The 15,371-nt window shown below is 41.9% G+C and overlaps 1 protein-coding gene across 1 annotated transcript in view; it reads left to right on the plus strand.

Moving 5' to 3' along the window:
- The window catches only part of si (sucrase-isomaltase), a 220,702-nt gene that overhangs the window by 189,596 nt on the left and 15,735 nt on the right, over nucleotides 1–15,371 (plus strand). The window contains exons 41-43 of the mRNA XM_070882329.1: nucleotides 9,613–9,761; nucleotides 9,850–9,934; nucleotides 10,030–10,086. Coding sequence (XP_070738430.1) covers nucleotides 9,613–9,761; nucleotides 9,850–9,934; nucleotides 10,030–10,086 — 291 coding nt within the window. The remainder of the gene's footprint in view (nucleotides 1–9,612; nucleotides 9,762–9,849; nucleotides 9,935–10,029; nucleotides 10,087–15,371) is intronic.

Raw genomic sequence — 15,371 nt, forward strand, 5'->3', positions numbered from 1 at the left:
GACTCCCTGCCGGAGGAGCTCAGGCCTTTTGCCTGGAGCACGACCCATCTCCTCTATCTGGGAGTCTACCTTAGCCCCGACGAGGAAGCCTGGCCGGCGAACTGGCAGGAGCTGGAGGCCAAGGTCGCCACTCGCCTAGGGCACTGGACAGGACTGCTCCGAGTGCTGTCCTACAGGGGTCGAGCGCTCGTCATAAACCAGCTGGTGGCCGCAATGTTGTGGTACCGGCTGGTCACTTTGACCCCTCCCCCTGCGTTTGTCGCCAAGATACAGAAGAAGCTGGTGGACTTCTTCTGGAACAACAGGAAGCACTGGGTCTCTGCCGCGGTCTTGAGTCTCCCGCTTGAGGAGGGCGGTCAGTCGTTGGTGTGCGTGAGCGCCCAGCTCGCGACTTTCCGTCTTCAGACCCTGCAGAGATACCTTTACGTCGAGCCCCCTCCAAGGTGGTGTGCTCTGGCGATGTATTTCTTCCGCCAGCAGCGCGACCTCAATTACGACACGCAGCTCCTGTTTGTGAACTTGGCGGGTGTCAGGGCCGCCCTCCGGGAGCTGCCTGTCTTTTACAAGGAACTCATCAGGGTCTGGAACAAAGTCTCCACCAAGCGCAGCTCTCCGCCGGCTGGAGTGGCGGCCGTCCTGCAGGAGCCGCTGCTCGGGAATCCGTACCTCCACGACCGAGGTTTTATGTGGCGGTCGGAAGAGAGGGCTGTGGCTGGTGAGGTGACCAGGGTCAGGGACCTGATGGCGGAGGAGCGGGCTGGATGACGCCAGACACGCTGGCGCAGCGCCTAAATTCAGCAGACGTCCGCCGCGCGGCCGAAGCCATCGAGTCGCTAAAAACAGCTTTGGGTCCTGACTCTGTTAGGTGCATCGAGGAGGCTCAAGCACGTGGGGAGATCCCGTCCGAACTGACCCCCGTCCAGACGGAATTCCTCATTGGCGCCAAACCCCGGAACCTCCCTCGGGGGCCGGCGCCTCACAACTTGAGCCGCCTCGGGGAAATCCCCTCCGTGCCTTTCATTTCCACGCGGAGGGGTTTCCTGTACGGGCTGCTCCTGCACACTCTCAACTTTGCCATCCTCGCCGGCCGTCCGGACATGCCATGGCGTACCAGCTTGCCGTCCGGAGGAGGCGGGGGTCCCCGATGGAGGGCACTCTATGCAGGAGTCCTCCCACTATTCATCGGGGACTTGGCCTGGAGGGTGGTGCACGGAGCAGTGCCGTGCAACAAATTTTTAAGCCGGTTCACGGACTCCCAGGCCGCTGCAATTTCTGCGGTCTGGAGGAGTCCGTGTTCCATGTTTTTATTGAGTGCACGAAGTTGCTGCCCCTGTTCCATTATTTAAAGGGGCTGCTCCTGAAATTCTGGCTGCACTTCAGTCCCACTCTCCTGATCTTTGGGCACCCTGTGCGGAGGGGAGTGGGTAGGTCCGAGGGCCTCCTCGTAGGACTACTCCTGGGCACGGCCAAGGGTGCCATCAGCCGGTCCAGGCAGCGGGCGGTCGAGGGGGTCGTCCAACCTGACTGCCTGCCTCTCTTCCGCTCTTACATCCGGTCCAGGGTGCCCTTGAAGATGGAGCACGCGGTGTCCACCGGTACGCTCGCGGCCTTCCGCGAGAGGTGGGCACCGGAGGGACTGGAGTGCATCATCACGCCCGGCAACCAAATTTTAATTTGATTTTACGTTTTAAAGTTTAATTTGTTTTAATTGCCAGTGCTTTTAATGTCCCCCTCCCCTTTTATAGGGGGCACTGGAGGAAAAAATTTGATTTTAGTGCCCAAAAAAAAAACCAAAAAAAAAAGGGGCCTTGTCTGGTGTGTCATCCAGGTCGGGTGGCACCGATTAATGTTTATGTTTTTTCAGGTAAACTCCAAAAGAGTTTCATGCACAAGGACCCCAGGTCTCTCTGTACCGCAGCACTTTGCAATTTTTCTCCATTTAAATTATAATTTGCTTTTCTATTATTTCTGCCAAAGTGGATAACCTCATATATTCCCACATTATACTCCATCTGCCAAATTTTTGCCCACTCACTTAGCCTGTCTAAATCCCTTTGCATATTTTTTGTGTCCTCCTCACAATTTGCTTTCCCACCCATCTTTGTATCGTCAGCAGACTTGGCAACATTACACTCGGTCCGTTCATTCAAGTCATTAATATAGATTGTAAATAGTTGAGGACCCAGCACCAATCCCTGCGACACCCTACTAGTCACTGTTTTCTAAAGAGGGTCCTATAAGCTGCATAGGACCCTGATATTCATAGTCAAGTATGCTCCTGCCTGTTTTGGGTGGAAGCAATGGCCAACCGAATCATGTGGGCCTTGGATTGACATGGGGCAGGCAATTTTTATTTAAATTTTCAATTGCCGGCTGCCCTTTTTTCAAGTGTGAATGATCCGAGTCGCAGATGTAAATTGTCACTGTTTCCTGCAGCGGATGAGGTACACCGCCAAGAGTGCAATGTCGGAAAGTTGCCCCTTAACTACAGACAGTAAATATCCTTGTTTAATAAAACTTGAGGTTGAAATATAATCTATTACCTTTTAAGATTAAATATAATGGCCCAGAGTTTGCTCTCAGTGTTGACGGGACGGTGCTTATAATTCACCTCGCTGACAGTTGCCCACAGACTTTTCATAGGCTTGTCAGCGTAAATTTCCTCTCATCCAGTGTTTTATTCCAGCGTGATGCCATCTGCAAGGGATCTGTGGTGTCTGTGATTTGGGCAACCAAAAGTGAGGCTCTTCAACCAATCAGATTGAAGTATCCTCACTGTGTCATGCAGAATCCAAACCAGGAGTCAAAGCAGGAAATATAAATTAGATTTAAATAATGTACAGAAAGTGAAATAAAGATTGGGAATTCCAGATGGGATTAAGGAAGAGAGATAAAAGAGACAGACAGACATTTTGTAAATCTCCAACATGAATATTCTTGTGAGGGAATGAGACACCATATTTATAAAATTAATTTTTCAGGGCCAGAGAGGTTGTTCAGCAGTAATTATCACTTACCATGCCATTATAAACTCACTTACTCCTGAATGCAACAGCCCTAAATTTTTTAGCTGTTTTTAGTGTGGGATCAGTGGGCAAGTTCAGCAAGTTCATGCCGTTGCAATCATTTCAATGCTGAGTCTATTGGTGAGGACTGCACCAGCGCACCCTATGGAGGAGCAGGGTATCTATGACAGCAACTTTTGGATTTCTGCATTAAACTGCGCATGTGTGTACTCCAGTTGTTGCTGTCAGATTTCCTCCATTACAACGGTGTGCGCTGATATCCTAATTGTTATTCTCATTGCAAATTCTGGGCCAATATATAACATGAACTTCTGCCTCCAATATGAACCAAGGAAGAAAGAAATAACATTTGTTAAGAGAGGTTACAAATTCTAAATGCCCTTTGTCAATCATTGATGCATAGATGTTCAAACGTTAACCATGTAAACAGCAGTAAAGCAGTTTGTTGATTGCATTTTCATTGTCATTACTGAAATCCACAGTGAAACAGAATCATCAGCAAATAATACAATTTTTTTTTGCTTTAGATTAAAGCTTAAGCACAATCAAATTATTTCTGTTTACAGACAGATTTTAATTCATTAGAATTTGAGGCTAAATTGAACAATCTTCACTTGAAACGGAATAGCACCAATATCCTTGTGAAGAGGGTTCATTGAATAGTAGAGGAGGATTTACGCTGGAAGGTGGATGGAGGGAACAGCAAGACAGGCCAAAAACTCAGAATGTTAAGGCTTCAAAGATGTTGTTATTGATAATTAGATCTCAAGATTAGCAAAAGTGGAGTGGAAATAACACAAATCAAATAAGAATGAAAAGGCCAAGAGGGGAGAGAATGAGACTGACCTTAGAGGGAGGAAAGGAAGGATAAACAAAAATATAGCTACGAGAAAAAGAAGAAAAGTTCTGATGGAGTGACAGTAATTAAAGGCAACTAGAAAAAAGGGATGAAACTAATGCAAGTAGCATAAGAAATAAAATGAAAGCAGTCATTGCAGTTAACTAAAACTTGGCTTTACTGAGAAATAAATATTTAGAGTTATGACATTGTGGATCTTTGTCTCTACTGGTTGAGTGCAAAATATAACCTGGTGAGAGAGTAGAGATGAAAATTGGGTGGAGAGGATCACACACCAATTACAGAGCCCACCTGATTTTCCTTTCAAATTGGACATGCTGTGTTACAAGCATGCTGTGCTCCCCACTTGACCTTCCTCTTTGTACTCTGTTGAGGAATTTCATATCTTATGTCCAGATAGTACAGATGAAAATATACCCAAATGCTTTTCGAAGAGGTAGAGAGAGAGAAAACAGAAGAGGAAATAGCATTAAGAAATTAATCAACATTAGGATATTAGCATGGATAGAGGATTAGCTAACTAACAGAGAACAGAGAGTAGAGATAAATGGTTCATTCTCTGGTTGGCAACCAGAAACTAGTGGTGTGCCACAGGGATCAGTGCTGGGACCCCAACTATTTACAATCTATATTAATGACTTGAAAGAAGGGACTGAGTGTAATGTAGCTGATGATACAAAGATGGGAGGCAAAGCAATGTGTGAGGAGGACACAAAAAATCTGCAAAGGACATAGACAGGCTAAGTGAATGGGCAAAAATTTGGCAGATGGAGTATAATGTCGGAAAGTGTGAGGTCATGCACTTTGGCAGTAAAAATTAAAGAGCAAGTTATTATTTAAATGGAGAAAGATTGTAAAGTGCTGCAGAACAGTGGGACCTGGGGGTACTTGTGCATGAAACACAAAAGGATAGTATGCAGGTACAGCAAGTGATCAGGAAGGCCAATGGAATCTTGGCCTTTATTGCAAAGGGGATGGATTATAAAAACAGGGAAGTCTTGCAGTTTTGGTTTCCATATTTACGAAAGGATATACTTGCTTTGGAGGCAGTTCAGTGAAGGTTCATTAGGTTGATTCCGAGGATGAGGGAATTGACTTATGAGGAAAGGTTGAGTAGGTTGAGCCTCTACTCATTGAAATTCAGAAGAATGACAGGTGATCTTATCGAAAAATATAAGATTATGAGGGGCTTGACAAGGTGGATGCAGAGAAGATATTTCTATTGATGGGGGAGACTAGAACTTGAGCACATGATCTTAGAATAAGAGGCCACACATTTAAAACAGAGATGAGGAGAAATTTCTTCTCTCAGAGGGTTGTAAATCTGTGGAATTCGCTGCCTCAGAGAGCTGTGGAAGCTGGGACATTGAATAAATTTAAGACAGAACTAGACAGTTTCTTAAAGGCTAAGGGGATAAGGGGTTATGGGGAGCGGGCGGGGAAGTGGAGCTGAGTCCACGATCAGATCAGCCATGATCTTATTGAATGGCGGAGCAGGCTCGAGGGGCCGTATGGCCTACTCCTGTTCCGATTTCTTATGTTCTTATGTTCTTTTGTTCTTATTATAAGTAATGATAAACAAATAATGGGGGAATTTTGACTTTTATCATTTGGCGAGAAATGGGGGATAGCGAATCAGCAGCTCATTTTTCACCTTTCCTAATTCTCTTTTCCTTTCAAGTCAATGGATCAGAAAATCGGGAGATTTACAATGCAAGTCCTCCCCTACTATTCAATAGTGTAAAATGGGTGGTTGATTTGCTATCATCTGTTTTTCACCCAATGATAAAAGTTAAAATCATCCAAGGATCTGTGGATTGAGCAAAGAAATAAAAAGAGGGGTATTATATTGGGTATCTTTTGCAGACCACCAAATTATTCAAACAGAACTAACGAGGAAGTCTGAAGAAAGTTCAGAGAGCTTTTGACGCCTCTTGTCTTTCGAGGTTGTACTGTCAGCTATTGTTTTTAATCTTTGAATTTCCTCATAACTTAGTTTCTTCAAAGTTAGAGATCCAAAATTACCTTCCTCTTTTGAAATTAGCCTGGCACCTAATGGCAAGGTGAATTGATAGAACTGATTGACAAAATATGAAATGTTTCATGAATTAATGTTACCACTGAATGCTACACTAACAATTTCAATAGAATATCCAATTTGGGATTTTAGACTGTGATTCAGCTTCTATTGTAGTGAGCAAAATGTGTGACAACATGAAGAAGGAGGACAATTTGAGCCCGAGGAAGAAATACTTGTTAAAATTAGTCTGCCCTTCTTCTACGAAACAGTTAAGGATATTAGTTAAATTTTTTTTAAAGGAATAATGGACTATTGTTTTTGAACAATAATGGGGTTATTTTGACTTTTTGGCACCTGGCTGGTGGAGTGTCGTGTCTGGTGGAGTACGACGGTTCTGGTGGTGTGTCGGGGTTCCGGTGATGTGAGTGGGTTCTGGTGGAGTGTGGGGGTTCTGGTGGAGTGTGGGGTTCCGGTGGAGTTGGGGGGATCCAATGGAGTTAGGGGGTTCCAGTATGTGAGTGGGTTCCAGTGGAGTGTGGGGGTTCCAGTGGAGTGTGGGGGTTCCGGTGGAGTTAGGGGGTTCCGGTGGAGTTAGGGGGTTCCATTGGAGTTAGGGGTTCCAATGAAGTGCGGGAGTTCTGGTGGAGTGGGGAATTTCTGGTGGTGTGCGGGGATTCCAGTGGAGTGCGGGGGGAGGGCTTTCCGGAGGTGTGGGGAGGTTCCATTTGAGTGTGGGGGTTCCGGCAAAGTGCGAGGGGTTCCGGTGGATTAGGGGGGAGGGTTTCATTTGAGTGTAGGGGTTCCGGTGGAATGCGGGGTTTCTGGTGGCATGTGCGGTCTATTGGAGTGTGGAGACCAGTGGAGTCTGCCGACCAATGGTTTCCTGAGGCTGCAGTGGCCTGGAACATTTTGTGCGGCCCGGACGAGCACTTCTGTTTCATTAAAGTAATTTCAAAATTTACCTTTGCTGGGCCTCGTCAGCTTTATCCGCTCTGGAACTTATCGGAGTCTATGTGGTGTGCACACTTTGACCAGTTCCAACCTAAAATGGCAATTGGGGCCCTTGAACCCCGATTTGCACTTTAAAAGTGATCTACTGGGTGAAATGAGCAGGCTCTTTGGGCGCCTACCGATAAGCCCCTTTCAAAATGGGGCGGTCTCATCGGCGGTCTCAAGGCGCAACAACTTAAAATCACCACCAACGAGTTTAAAACATTTCTTATCAACCATCTTACATAATGCATTCTTAGATAAACATTCAATTTTGAGCTACCTCTTTAGTTGGGTATTAAGATCTATTAATTATCTTTCACCCCAAATAGTCAATCAATTATGTAAAATAAAGAGCACATGTGCATCATTAGTAAGATGAAATTTGTTTTCATGTCAACCGTAATAATATTTCATAAACCAATTGATACAGCACCTTTTTCCTACCTTAGAAAAAATGGAATGTTAGCTTAGACCAAGTATATTCCAGGATTTCTAAAATCCATGGCAACCGGTGACAGAAAACACAAATAATTTGACGAGCGCCGCCACCAAGAAGCAAGGCAGAGATTTGTTTACCTGCCTCTCTGATTGCCTTGTCATTAAAATAATATTAATGATGAATGCATGTTTCATTAATTACATTATGGAGACCTTGGAAAGAATAAGAATAATTACACAGATAAACACATATAGGCTCATATCTAAAGTTTATATGTTGACAAATCTTGCATTAGAGCTAAAGTGATTTCCTTTCACATTCTGTTTAATTGAAATTAATTTAGTGTAATTATGTATTGAATTTGACTTTGTTAATAAGTGAATCCAGCAAGAATTCAAATGGCCATGAACCTGAGTAAATCACATGGCTTAAATTGTGTCATTCTAAAATCCTGGATTTTAAACTTATCCCCCAAAATATCACAGAGCAAGTGCCTATTGATGAAAACCACAGTAAAAGTTTGAGTTAAATTATTATTTTCTTATTTTTAATATTAGCATTAATTTTAGTGTGGTTCACATTGTTTTTTAACCAATATATCCTGGCCATCTGCTGACAGGTTGATCAGAGAATAGTCTGAGAGAAAGCCAAGATATGTTGAAATAGAATAGAAACATTGAGGCCATGAACAATTTCCAAGGCAGACCAGAAAATTCTTTATCAGAAGATCCCCTATGGTTGTTTTGGACTGACTTAGCTGATCTCAGCCAATAGGATTTGGGAAGCAATTGGAATGTTCATATGTGTGCACTTCCCAATTGCACTGGATGGGAACAGTATTGCACTCAGCTATGATGCCCCTGTGTTGAGTGCCCTGCCGAGGGAGTTGGACCCTTGGATGAAGTATTGGAGGGTGGTGGTTAACCTAGCAGGAGTTTACATCTTCAGGAGAGAAGTGGGGGAAAGTTAACAAAATAAAATTATTAAAAGAACTGTAGTGAAGGACTGCTGCATCCTCAGAGATGCCATCTTTAGGACGAGACATTAAACTGGGACCCTGTCTTCCCTCTCACGTGGATGTAAAAGTTCAGATGGTACTAAGCAACAACAACAACTTTTATTTATATAGCGCCTTTAACATAGCAAAATGTCTCAAGATGCTTCACATGAGCGATATAAGATAAAACAGATAAATTTGACACCGAGTCACAAGAGAAGAAATTACAGCAGATGACCAAAGCTTGTTTAAAGAAATAGGTTTTAAGGAGTGTCTTAAAGGAGGAAAGAGAGGTAGAGAGACGGAGAGGTTTAGGGAGGGAGTTCCAGAGCTTAGGGCCACCGATGGTTGAGCAGTTATAATCAAGGATATTCAAGAGGGCCGAATTTGAGGAGCGCAGACATCACGTCGGGTTATGAGGCTGAAGTAAATTACAGAGATAGGGAGGGCCGAGGCCATGGAGTGATTTGTAAACAAGGATGAGAATTTTGAAATCAAAGTAGCCAAAGAAGATCAGGGGAGTTTCCCCTAGTGTCCTGGCAAACATTTATCCCTCAACCAACACCACCTGAAACAGATTATCTGCATCACTTATATCACTGCTGTGCACAAGTTGGCTGCCAGGTTTTCCTGCATAACAACAGTGACTACACATCAAAAGTACCTCATTAGCTCTGAAGCATTTTGCGATGTCCTGAGAATGTGAGAGTCGCTATACAAATGCAATTTCTTTATTTCTTTCTGATAAATAAGATATTCTATGTTATAGCCAAATATCCCTAATATGGGCCCAATAAGGGACTGAATTTCCACAGGGTTTTCCTGCTTGTCCGCTAAACTTTGTTTGAAGAGCTGCTGAAACCATTGAAAAATTATATAAATAGGTATTTACACAGTTTGTCCGGGGACCATTTATGCCATTTTTCCAAGTTTTTAACGACTGTTCCATTGAGGTTACAGCAAGCAAGCAAGAGAACCCCCATGGAAATTCATCCCCACGTTTTTAGCGGCCTGTTTCCATTATAACTGAATCATCTGATTGTATTTTTAATAGATGCATCATATCATATATCTGTAAAATCAAAGGTCGCACAAAGAAACTATGCAGGGTTCTTAGGAGGATTCTTTTCCCCTCAAATAATTTTGAAGGAAAACAAGACTTATGGCAGCAGAACATTTCAAATTTCAGCTAGGAAATGTTTAAGTCAGCAAGGAATGAACATACCTTTAGTTAAATTAAACACCTGCTGGTTTAGTGATCATATTTTTATTTTTCAGAGACAAGATCCTGTGGCCTGGAATGAGACATTCCAAATTATCTCAAGGGATATTCTTTTAATACGTTACAAACTGTTGCCATTTCTCTACACGTTGATGTATGAAGCTCATCAGGATGGCCGAACAGTAATAAGACCTTTACTTCATGAGTATGTACATTAAATTGATCCAGTGTTCACTGATTAAAAATTGCTTAGCTCTACAGCCATTCAAATATTGCCTTGTTTGCTTATAAAGGTTTTTTGAAGATAAAACAACATGGGATATTGATCGACAGTTCCTTTGGGGTGGAGCAATGATGATTACTCCTGCACTGGATGAGGTAGGGATCCATATTTATTTTATTGCACACTTACCTATTGACGACCACTGATTATAAATGCTAGTGATTTTTCACAAACTTACTCTTTGTTTCAGGGGATAACCACTGTACGTGCATATGTCCCTGACTGTCGCTGGTATGACTGGTTTACAGTAAGTTATTTCAAACTATGCTCAGACTTAATACTATATGAAAAGGTAAAATAATATATTAGGAGAAATTTTCAAAAGTTTAGACCATAAAACCTCAAAATACTTTATTGTGCAACATACAAATTACGCAAAAATGTACAGTCATTTAAAACCATAGGACAAAGTAGCAACATTACTGTCACAGTACTGAAGATCCATGATAATCAGACTGGGGATTTAATCAATCCGTTGGGAGGTAATACAGTGTTGTGAGAGGCTAATAATTGTTGAAATGTGGCTGGATTGTTTCCACACGACATACATCATATTCTCCCATACAGTCTTCTTGTTTAAAAGATACCACAACCAGTGATTTCTTTTGATGTTGTCAATTTTTTAAAATAGAATTCCTATTAATTCCTATTAAATAAAATTCTGTCACATTTTATTGCTGTGCTTTGCCAAATATTAATTTTACTTAAACATCTGTTCAAGTGGACTGGAACATTTTAACAACAAGTCCTCCCAGGTTAAGAATAGTTAATAGCTATCCTGGACTGGTGAAAAACAGAAACATGCTGGTCTTCTGCCAGTCTATTGTCTATAAGTTGATATCATAACAGGTAATTTCTTCCTGCTGAGCCGAGGTAACCATAATTGTCCATTTTCTAATTGTCAGGTAATGATGTTATCAAGCTTCCCTCCTTGAATTGGCTTTGCCTGCTTTCACAAAGTGATAATCAATCTGACTGTTTTCAATCCTGAAATAAGTTACCTTTATTATCTTCATTTGTGCATGGGCAGAAAGGAACATCAATGTTCAGAAGCAAATACATTGATTATTCTGTGACAAACCATTTTGTAAATAATGCTGGGTGTGTTGCATAATATTAGTTGATTGATAAAAGTGTCAAAACTCATCAGTTTGCCTGTGGAGTTTGAGTTATGATATTTTGGATCTTGAGTTAGATTTTTTACATGGGATGCCATGGGTGGATGATAAAATGGTGAGAGCTGCAGAGAAAGCTACTATCAAGTCTGAAAGAATCAAACATTCTTGTCTCACTTTTATCAGATCCTGATGTTAATGTAGGAATTGTGTACGTAAAGACAATGCTGACCATTCAGTCTGACTTGGAATAACTGTTTCTTTCTAATTTATATTAATTGAAGCATTTGGTAGACTCCATGAATGCTAGACAAGTTATCGTTAATATTAGTTACAATAAATCCCAGTAGGCCTCACTGAAAGAGTTACATTATTCATTTTAGTAAATGACATTTATTTCACTTGTACAAATAGAAAGGGACAAAAGGGAAATTTGAATTTTCCTTCCCATTTATTTTGAAGGTATAGGCCAGACTCTAATGATACACCAGCAATTCTTTCAACATGGCTTAGTTTGAAGTATTTTTCCATTGAAACATGAGGTTAATGGCTAAAGTACCCACTCCAGAATTAAAACACATCATTTAGATTGACACTGTATTGGAGTGCTGAGGGTTGTCTTAATGTCAGATGAAGTGTTAACCTGAGGCTTATGTCTGTTCTGGTGACTCAGGTGGACATTGGAGCAGTAAATTATTGAGTATGTGTCGACAGTAGGGAACCTCACCACTGGCAGATTGCTGTCCATTGATTTAATTGATTCTGTCCAGAATGTACTCAGAAAACTATCCTCTAAAAGTCCCATGTTACTGATCAAAGAAAAGCATGGACATCTTCTGTTGATCTAGTTACTATTTTGCCCTCAACTAATAGCACCAATAAATAGATTAGCAGGTTACTGCTGTTCATGGGGACTTACGAGCAAAATGGCTACTGAATTTGCTTACACAAGACAAATGCATAATAATTATTAAAAAAAAACTCTTTTAAATCTTCTCCGTGTCTTTTCTGCTCCAGTGGAAATAGTTCCAGTATATCAAATCTCTCCTCATAACGACAGCTTCCTATTCTTGGCATCATCTTGGTGAACTACATTGAACATAAGAACATAAGAACATAAGAAATAAGAACAGGAGTAGAACATACGGCCCCTCGAGCCTGCTCTGCCATTCAATAAGATCATGGATGATCTGATCATTGATTCAGCTCCACTTCCCCACCCACTCCCCATAATCCCTTATCCCCTTATCATTTAAGAAACTATCTATTTCTGTCTTAAATTTATTCAATGTCCCAGCCTCCACAGCTCTCTGAGGCAGCAAATTTCTCAGATTTACAACCCTCTGAGAGAAGAAATTTCTCCTCATCTCTGTTTTAAATGGGCGGCCCTTTATTTTAAGATCATGCACTCTCGTTCTAGTCTCCCCCATCAGTGGAAACATCCTCTCTGAATCCACCTTGTCAAGCCCCCTCATAATCTTATATGTTTCTATAAGATCACCTCTCATTTCTTCTGAATTCCAATGAGCAGAGGCCCAACTTACTCAACCTTTCCTCATACGTCAACCCCCTCATCCCCGGAATCAACGTAGTGAACCTTCTCTGAACTGCCTCCAAAGTAAATATGGAAACCAAAACTGCACACAGTATTCCAGGTGTGGCCTCACCAATATCTTATATTGCTCTCTATGCCTTTAATGTCCTTTCTATAATCGGGTGCCTAAAACTGCACACAAACTCCAAGTATGGCCTAGCCATTGCATTGTACAAATTTATCATTATATCTTTATTTTTGTACTGTATGCTGTTGCCATTTTTATTGCTTTATCTACTTGCACTCGAACTTTCAGGGAACTAGATTTTGAACTCCTTGGTCTTTCTTTTCCGCCACACCCTTCAGCATCTTTACATTGAATGTATACTCCCAATCCTGGCTTTTCCTCTCTAAATGTACTACCTCAACTTCTTTGCCTTAAATTGCATCTGTTACTTTTATGTTATGGTCAGTTTTATGCTTTGGACTCTTGCCTGTTAGAAAAAGGGTTGAATCTGCTCAAACTCATTTTATTTCATCCCAGTATCCTGTGCTGGGCTCAATCCCACAGATGTGCTAACCCATGCACTGTTTCGTTCTCCAGATGTGATTTTAGCAAATGGACACAGAGCATTGCAAAGTTTTTATCACTTGCTTACTCATCAGTTATACTCTCATTCACACCTGTAATGAAATCAACAGCGTAAAATTAGTGGCACAAAATGGGCTGATAGCGAACTGGCCGCCAATGGAAAACAAAACTGTGCATGGTGTAAAATGGGCTGCTGATTCCCTATCAGCCCAGTTTGGACTGTAGGTATGGCTAACTAAAGAAATAAATGATGGTAGCCAATTAAAAACAAAGGCATACAAAGTGGCCAAATTTATTGGGAGGACAGAAGATTGGGAAGCTTTTAAAAGCCAGCATAGAATGACTAAAAAAATGATTAAGAAAGGGAAGATAGACAATGAAAGTAAACTAGCACAAAATATAAAAACAGATAGCAAGAGTTTCTATAGGTATATAAAAAGGAAAAGAGTGGCTAAAGTAAATGTTGGTCCCTTAGAGGACGAAACCGGGGAATTATTGCTGGGGAACATAGAGATGGCAGAAAGTCTGAACAAATATTTTGTATCAGTCTTTAGGGGAGAGGACAATTAAAAATATCCCAACAGTCAAGGGGCTATAGGGGGGGAAGAACCTACCACAATCACAATCACTAAGGAGGTGGTACTCAGTAAGATAATGGGACTAAAGGCGGATAAATCCCCTGGACCTGATGGCTTGCATCCTAGGGTCTTAAGAGAAGTAGCGGCAGTGATAGTGGATGCATTGGTTGTAATTTACCAAAATTCCCTGGATTCTGGGGAGGTTCCAGCAGATTGGAAAACTGCAAATATAACGCCCCTATTTAAAAAAGGAGGCAGACAAAAAGCAGGAAACTACAGACCAATTAGCCTGCATCTGTGGTTGGGAAAATGTTAGAGTCCATTATTAAAGAAGCAGTAGCAGGACATTTGGAAAAGCATAATTCAGTCAGGCAGAGTCAGTATGGATTTATGAAGGGGAAGTCATGTTTGACAAATTTGCTGGAATTCTTTGAGGATGTAATGAACAGGGCGGATAAAGGGGAACCAGTGGATGTGGTGTATTTGGACAGCCAGAAGGCATTCGACAAGTTGCCACATAAAAGGTTACTGCAGAAGATAAAAGTTCATTGGGTTGGGGGTAATATATTAGCATGGATAGAGGATTGGCTAACTAACTGAAAACAGAGAGTCAGGATAAATGGTTCATTCTCGGGTTGGCAACCAGTAACTAGTGGGGTGCCGCAGGGATCATTACTGGGACCCCAACTATTTACAATCTATATTAACGACTTGGATGAAGGGACAGAGTGTAACATAGCCAAGTTTGCTGATGATACAAAGCTGGGAGGAAAAGCAATGTGTGAGGTGGACACAGAAAAAGCTGCAAAAGGACATAGACAGGCTAAGTGAGTGGGCAAAAATTTGGCAGATGGAGTATAATGTTGAAAAGTGTGAGGTCATGCACTTTGGCAGAAAAAAAATCAAAGAGCAAGTAATTATTTAAATGAAGAAAGATTGCAAAGTGCTGCAGTACAGCGGGACATGGTGGTACTTGTGCATGAAACACGAAAGGTTAGTATGCAGGTGCAGCAAATGATCAGGAAGGCCAATGGAATCTTGGCCTTTATTGCAAAGGGGATGGAGTATAAAAGCTGGGAAGTCTTGCCATAGTTATACAGGGTATTGGTGAGGCCATGCCTGGAATACTGTGAACAGTTTTAGTTTCCATATTTAAGAAAGGATATACTTGCTTTGGAGGCTGTTCAGAGAAGGTTCACTAGGTTGATTCCGGAGATGAGGGGGCTGAATTATGAGGAAAGGTTGAGAAGGTTGGGCCTCTACTCATTGGAATTCAGAAGAATGAGAGGTGATCTTATTGAAACGTATAAGGTTATGAGGGGGCTTGACAAGGTGGATGCAGAAAGGATGTTTCCACTGATAGGGGAGATTAGAACTAGGGGGTATAATCTTAGAATAAGGGGCCGCTCATTTAAAAGGAGGAATTGCTTCTTGCAGAGGCTTGTAAATCTGTGAAATTCACTGCCTCAGAGAGCTGTGGAACTTGTTCATTGAATAAATTTAAGACAGAGATAGACAGTGTCTTAACCGATAACGGAATAAGAGGTTCTGGGGAACGGGCAGGGAAGTGGACCTGAGTCCATGACCGGGTCAGCCATGATTGTACTAAATGGCAGAGCAGGCTCGAGCCCACATCTTTTGTCTGACTCTCTGTTGGTGGAAATTTCTTGATTGACATTTGGTTGCTAATTATTTTATTTGGTTTAGTAAAAT

The sequence above is a fragment of the Pristiophorus japonicus genome, chromosome 6 (genome assembly GCF_044704955.1).
Source record: "Pristiophorus japonicus isolate sPriJap1 chromosome 6, sPriJap1.hap1, whole genome shotgun sequence".
NCBI lineage: Eukaryota > Metazoa > Chordata > Chondrichthyes > Pristiophoridae > Pristiophorus > Pristiophorus japonicus.